At 44.0% G+C, this 7369-nt stretch overlaps 1 protein-coding gene across 1 annotated transcript; it reads left to right on the top strand.

Annotated features, from left to right (window-relative positions):
• The first annotated feature begins 1009 nt into the window (after positions 1-1009).
• Positions 1010-4872, top strand: MED18 (mediator complex subunit 18). The gene is made up of 4 exons (XM_028738707.2): positions 1010-1218; positions 3009-3119; positions 3338-3423; positions 3962-4872. The coding sequence occupies exons 3-4, from the start codon at positions 3351-3353 to the stop codon at positions 4513-4515; spliced, it is 627 nt and encodes a 208-aa protein (XP_028594540.1). The 5' UTR covers positions 1010-1218; positions 3009-3119; positions 3338-3350; the 3' UTR covers positions 4516-4872.
• Positions 4873-7369: the final 2497 nt, after the last annotated feature.

Below are 7369 nucleotides of genomic sequence, written 5' to 3'. Positions count from 1 at the left end.
CAATGTTCCTATATGGCTGGTGCTGAACTGGACGAGTCTTTTAAAGAGCCTAAATGGAAGCTATATGCAAACCAGTCTGGACACTTCTGAGAAAGGTGCAAATTATGTAATGAGAAAATAAACACCTGTTCTGAGTCACTGCTATTTGTAGAAAAAAATTGCTTTGCAATCTTCTGAAAATATGGTGATTCACTATACTGTAGTCAGGGCATAGTAATTGTTTTTGATCAGCACAGTGACAGAAACTAAGCAATAGATACAGTTGCCTTACAAGCCTGGAGAGGATGTCATGACGCAGAATAAATTTTTGTGGGTTTGGCCAGAGTCCATTGCCTTGCCAGTACTGCTCTGCACCTCACCAATCTTCGTCCTCCATATTCCTGTTTTTAAGTTCACTGCAAGCTGTGTCTTTCTCAACACCCAAACTCAGCATTTCACCTGCGGTCTTTAAAAACCAAAACTAAACTTCTCCTTAGACTGTTTCAACAGTAACTCCCTACGATGATGCGAAGAAGTCTAATCAGGGATTTTATTCGTTCATTTGCAGCACAATCCTATCTATGCACGACTACTCAGAAGTAAAAACCACTGAGTTTAACGGGCCTTACTCCCGGGTAAGAGCATAAGACAGGATTGCAGCCTCGGGGTAACTTTTTGCTTTATTAACTTTGTTTCGAAGTAAAATAAAATTTCGTGGTGGTGGGGAACAAAACATGCGACAAATTATCCGGATGCTGAACCACAGTTCTGGATTGGGGCTACTTATTATTATTTGAGGAGGAGGAGAGGCCCAAATCTATACAGGTCTACTCAAAAGTAAGCCCCCCCAACTGGGTCGCCTGAAGGATTTCCAAAGACTAGTCCTAGATCGTTCATAGCCTGAGACGCACCCTAACCCCGGGAGGGGCACCGCATAGGGACTATTCAAGAGGGATCCGGCGTGGTTTGTATTTTGCTTTTCGGCGGCGCAGATATATAACGTAATGCGGCAACGTCACTGTTTCCCCGCGGCGGAGTTTTCTTACCGCAAAGCGCGACGTTGTTGTTTTCTTTCAGCGAATACAGAATGAATGAGAACGTGCCGTACGGTGACGTAAGGAAAAAGATGGCGATGCCCATGAACCGCGCGGGAGGGGGAGGAGAACGCGCATGCGCTGCTTGACTGGCTGGGCAGAGAAGGAAGAGTGCTTCCAAACGGTGAGGCGAAGAGTGTTGCAGGTAATGTGCCTCTCCGCCTTGCTGGAGACTCCCCCCTGTACAACACCTGAAGTTTTCTTCCTAGGCCGTGCGCACAGCCCCCGCCTGAAGTTACTAGTTCAGCCGAGCCGGAGATAAGGTTTTTGCGCCGCTGATACTAATTGAGACCGGGGCTTTGAGGCCTACAGACGGAGGGTTAGTTCGGATAGCATTTAGCTGAGAAAAGTAGGACTTCTCAGGAGATACTGGAGGTGTCTCGTATCTCACCCACACCCCCCATTTCCCAATGAAGATCGTATCTCTGGAACAAAGGGAATCCTTTTACGGGGATCTGCTGTGAAATAAGGAACATTTACAGCCTTCTTTTTGTTGTATTCCACATTCCAGGCAGAGGGCCTTCTCAGTTGTGGCGCTCCCTTCAGGTGTCAAGGAGATAAGGAATTACGTAACTTTTAGAAGACATCTGAAGGCAGCCCCGTATCAGGAGGTTTTTTATGCATGATGTTTTTATTCTGTTTTTAGATACGCTATATTCCGCCCAGAGTGGCTAGGGAAGCCCAACCAGATGGGCGGGGTATAAACAACAACAACAACAAAATAAATCAATCAGTTAGTTAAGAGAGCGACTTAAAAACATAAAGCTGAAAAATTAAAGAAGGTCCTGGAGTATGGCCGCTATGGTCAGATGCAAATGTGAATAGGGTTTTGTCAGGGGCTCTTTAATAGAGAGAATTTCAGCAGGTGTTACAGCAGTAGCCCTAGGAAGGAACACAGGAAAATGCTTTATATCGAGCCAGACCACTGGTCCATCTAGCTCAATATTGTCTACTCTTCCTTGCAGTGGCTCTCCAGGGGCCATTCCCAACCCTTCCTGGAGAAGCTGAGGATTGAGTGGGATTTTCTGCATGCAAAGTGGATGCTATGCAACTGAGCTATGGTCCTTCCCCTCCTCTGCATTACTGTTAAGTGTGGAGGAGCTCTCTGTTTACACTGGCTACCTTGCTGAGTGTATTTAAAATCCCTCTGGATGCTTACTTGTCAATATATTCTACAAAAACCCACAGGGCTTCCTACTATGTGTATGTAAGATAAAGCTGTTAATATTAAATATTTACATATGTACTTTCTAGTGGGGGTGGGAGAAGCTGGCTGCAATTCTAAGCATGCTTACTTAATGAAAGGGAATTCCGCTGGATCAAAGACAGTTACCACCAAGTATGCCTGATTAGGAGTGGGCCGTTTGTGTATTGTAGACCCTAATGGATCTGTATGACTTGTGATTGTTCTTGGTCAGGCCAATGAGTAACTTGTGGAAAGTTCATTTCAGATGCATGGTCATACATGTCAGTAACCCCAGGAGAGCCTCTGAATTGTCTGAGCTTATCGGATTTTACACTGGAGTTTGTCTGTCACCAAGTTGCCTTATTTTAGGATTGGGATGGGGAAGCTGTTGGCTCTCCAGATGTTCTTGACAGCTCCCATTGGCCATGCTGGTTGGGGCTAATGGGAGACGGAAATCTAGCAACATCTGCAAGGCCATGAGCTGGGAAAAGATTGGTTGCTTCCCTGTCCTGCTGCTAGGGGGAAAAGCTGGTGCAGGGGTGGGCAGGAGGAATTAGGCCTTGATTCATGCATCTTCCACACAGGGGAGGTAAGAACATGACCCCGAGGGAGTGCTTTTTCTGAGCCTAATTCTCTCCCCGCTTCTCTGCTGAAGGTCTTGGCAGACCACTTAATGATTTTTCTGCCTTCTGTAGCTGCTATAATGCACTGTCTTTGATGCTGTATGGTTTTTAATTGTATTTTTACAGGCACTCTGTGGACCCCCTGAATGAAGCTCATGAATCTGAGAACCCCTGCTCTGGATTCATTGTCTCCCAATTAATATTTGGACCGTATTATATACACACACAGTAATAAAGGTAAAGAAGGGGCACCTGTGGTGTTTGAACTGGGGATACGTTATGGTTCTGCTTTGCTGAAATAACCATGCTGTGGTTGGCCATTGTGAGAACAGGATGTTGCAATACATGGGCCTTTGGCCTGATCCTGCTAGGCTTTTCTTATGTTTTTACATTTATCTCATGGTTCAGCCTGAATGACCAGCTTGTTTTTTTTTTATTGATCCTGCTGCTTGTAGAGAAGTAAATACCATGGAGGCCCCTCCCGTCACCATGATGCCTGTCACTGGAGGCACTATTAACATGATGGAATATTTACTTCAAGGTAAGTCACGGGCAAGACTTGGCTTAACTGTAATATCTGATTCATTCCAGATGACATTCTACTGGAAGAATATATGTTTCTTTAGCAATGTAGATGTTTTCCTTTTATAGCTGTTAAAGAAACAGAACAACTCTTGAGATTGTGAGTGGACAAGTCTAGGGTCTTTCCACAAATAAAACCACAAACCTAAGTTGGTCACAGAGTATATACTCGATAATGAGCTGACCTTGAGTGTACCTGCATGATAGCTTTATTAGCAAACCCTTGTTTCACATTTGAGCCTTATTCTTTGGCCGATACACTTTAAAATGTGTGAAAGGGCCCCTAGCTGTATCTTTTGTGAAGAGCTTTGTGGTTCTCTGATCCATGTTCCATTGAGCAAGGCTATTGTACTGTTTGCAGCTTGCCATAGGTGGTTTTTTAAAAAATGTTGGCATGATGCTACTGGACTGTCTGGGCAGTAGGATGCTTTCCATTTGTTAATGAGGATGGTTACCTGTTCAGTGATGCTGTCTTAATCCCTCCTTTCTCCCTCTAGGGAGTGTTTTGGATCAAAGCCTGGAGAGCCTCCTTCATCGACTCCGTGGCCTATGTGATAACATGGAACCTGAGACCTTTCTGGATCATGAGATGGTGTTCCTGCTCAAGGGGCAGCAGGCCAGTCCATTTGTTCTCCGCACTCGGCGCTCAATGGACAAAGCAGGCACTCCCTGGCACTTGCGGTACCTCGGGCAGCCAGAAATGGGCGACAAAAACCGCCATGCCTTGGTACGCAACTGTGTTGATATTGCCACATCTGAGAACTTGACGGACTTCCTGGTGGAGATGGGCTTCCGCATGGACCATGAGTTTGTTGCCAAGGGGCACGTGTTCCGCAAGGGCATTATGAAGATTGTGGTGTACAAGATCTTCCGCATCCTGATTCCAGGAAACACTGATAACATTGAGCCCTTGTCCCTCTCTTATCTTGTGGAGCTCAGCATTGTAGCACCAGCAGGACAAGACGTGGTTTCTGATGACATGAGGAGTTTTGCTGAGCAGCTAAAGCCTTTAGTTCACCTAGAGAAAATTGATCCTAAAAGACTGATGTGAGCAAGATGGCCAGCAGCTAAAGCTTGAGTCTTTACTGTTACAGAGACTGAAGAATTGCAGAAAGCTTTAACGCAGGTGTGGAGAGCCTTTGGCTCTTCAGGTGTTGCTGAACTATGATTCCCATCATCCCTGGCCATTGACCATACTTGCTGGGGGTGATGCAAGTTTTTGTTCAGCCACATCAGGAGGGCAACAGGTCCCCCACTCTTGCTTTAATCAATACTGATAAGAGTTATCTTGCTCAGACCTTTGAAAGCAAAACAAAATTCAGAAGGTTGGGTTGGTCTCTTACTTAAGTAATAATGGATTTTATTATTATTACTTGGTGATTCCAAATAAAATTAGTATTGCAACTGGCTTTCTCTTACTGCATTTTGGAGTTGGGGCATCTAGTTTTTGTAATTTAAAATCAAATCTTCCTCTGGCAGGATGGGGGCAGAGCCAGCTACTATATCTTGCTAGAACTGATGGGAGTTGTAGTCCAGCAACATCTGGAGGGCCCAAGGTTCTCCACACCTGGTTTATACAAAAGAATGGGCAACTTCCTACACATACTGTTCTTCAGTTCACACCCCACATCATAAGACAAATGATGTACCTAGTGTTACTTATCTGGTGCCATCCCACTTTGCCAAGTGATTTTTCTTCATCATTCATGAATAAAATGTTGCCCTGGCCATGTTTCAGTTAAGTCAGAATGCATATGGATTTCCTGCTACCAGCATTTTATCCCCACAACAGCCCTGTGAGATAAGTTGGACTGGGAGGGAATGATCCCAAGTATCTCTCAGCAGCTATTTGAACCCAAGTTTCCCATGTCCTAGGTTTGTCCTTATGTGCTACATCACACTAGTTCTCCCAGAATCTTAGTATAGGAAGCTTGCATGTAACTCAGGGATTACATTCCAGGAGTCACACCTAAAGCCAGAATTGTGTGTAGTCAAAACACATTGGATTCAATGTGGGTGGGATTGCCAAAATCTTTTTTCGCAGATGCCCACCTCCTTTTCACCCCCTTTTGAAAAATCTTACAATTTTGTTTGCATGTAAAGCTGAATGCACACAAGTTAAATGTGAATAAGTTTTGGGCTTACTGAATGTCCTTTGGATTTTAGTTTATTCAGTTCTAACATGTTTTTCTCCTCTCCCTGCCGCTTGAAACTAAGAGCATAGTATAAGATATGGGGAAAAGGTAAGGTTGGAAGAATGGACATCCGCTTAGTATAAACATATTGGGTTGAGCTGCTGGCTGTTGTACAATGAATATCACAATAAGAATTTAGTAGACTAATTGGAGTAGAGGGGACAGGATGTATCCTTGTCTCATTGCCATTGCACATTGATGCTTTTATGGTGATAATAATAGAATGAGTTACCCCTGTTGCATTAACTTTGGAGAGACTGGATTATCATGCCACCTGGCCAGCAAAGGCACAGGAATTCAGGAGAGGAAGGGAGTGACTTCTCTCCCCAGGAATTTCTCTCACTTTCTCCTTGTACATTGTTAAAGAATGAGCAGAATGTCACATCTAAGGTGCTGCTGCCATTGAGACACAAGTGTTGCACAGAGGCACTTTAATGGCCAATGACACCAGCTGTGCTTATCCAAGGTGAGACCTGCACTGCAGCTTGGCTTGGTGCACTTAATTATTTCATAGGAACAGAATGTAACTTTGCCTCAGGACCTAAAATATGCCTGCAGAATCCTTTGTCCCTTACAGAATAATTACGCTGCTCTTTTGTTATGTAATTGGCATAAGACTCATCCTCTCTGAGCTGGATCGTTTCAGAACTGGCCATAATTACTCCACTGAAGAGCTTCCATTATGCTAACACTAATCATAATTAGTATAATAATAGCTAAGTGAGTAGTAAATGTTTAATGCACTTGTCATGTCCAAATAAAATAAAATCCTCCTCCTAACTGTTTCCAGATACTTCAGACTGGAGCTTAATGGGAATTGCTTCCCAGTAAAGCTGTATGGCATTGTCTTGCAAAGACATGTTCATGAGGGTCTGTTATATTCATGATTTACACTCCGCCCTTCAATTAAACAATTAGAGTGGCTTACAGTAAAATATAACATCTATAGAAATGTCCTTAAAATACCAAATTTATAAAAGCAGCAGTAAAACGTGCATGATAGAGTCACCTTCCCCTCCAACTGATAATCACAACTTAGCCAGAAAACAGCAATTTAAGAAAACCAATAAAATATGTAAGATCTGTGCATGCATGCACAAAATCATCAAAAGTTTAAAAGTCAGGAAATATAAAAAAAATTGTACCTAGTGAAAAATATTAAAGTGAGCAGCAGGCAGTCCTCTTTGGGGAGAGGGTTCCAAAACCAAGGTATAGCCAATGAAAAGACCCTTTCCTTGATGAAACCATTTGCCATACTAGATGGCAGGGAGCCTAGAGGAGGGTCTCTAATGAAGTTCTCACAGTATGGGTAGGCATGTGTGAAGATGGGTTATTGTTGTTTAGTCGTGTCCGACTCTTCGTGACCCCATGGACCAGACCATGCCAGACACTCCTGTCTTCCACTGTCTCCCGCAGTTTGGTCAAACTCACACTGGTAGCTTCAAGAACACTGTCCAACCATCTCGCCCTCTGTCGTCCCCTTCTCCTTGTGCCCTCCATCTTTCCCAACATCAGGGTCTTTTCCAGGTAGTCTTCTCATAAGGTGGCCAAAGTATTGGAGCCTCAGCTTCACGATCTGTCCTCCCAGTGAGCACTCAGGGCTGATTTCCTTCAGAATGGATAGATTTGATCTTCTTGCAGTCCATGGGACTCTCAAGAGTCTCCTCCAGCACCATAATTCAAAAGCATCAATTCTTCAGCGATCAGCCT

Source organism: Podarcis muralis, chromosome 7 (assembly GCF_964188315.1).
Source record: "Podarcis muralis chromosome 7, rPodMur119.hap1.1, whole genome shotgun sequence".
Taxonomy (NCBI): Eukaryota; Metazoa; Chordata; class Lepidosauria; order Squamata; family Lacertidae; genus Podarcis; species Podarcis muralis.
This window is presented reverse-complemented; position numbering and strand designations above follow the sequence as displayed.

Bases quoted from the DNA above. Each gene is read 5' to 3' on its own strand.
- MED18 (XM_028738707.2), top strand. From the start codon at position 3,351: ATGGAGGCCCCTCCCGTCACCATGATGCCTGTCACTGGAGGCACTATT. The intron at 3,424-3,961 runs GTAAGTCACGGG...TTCTCCCTCTAG, and splicing joins GATGGAATATTTACTTCAAG to GGAGTGTTTTGGATCAAAGC.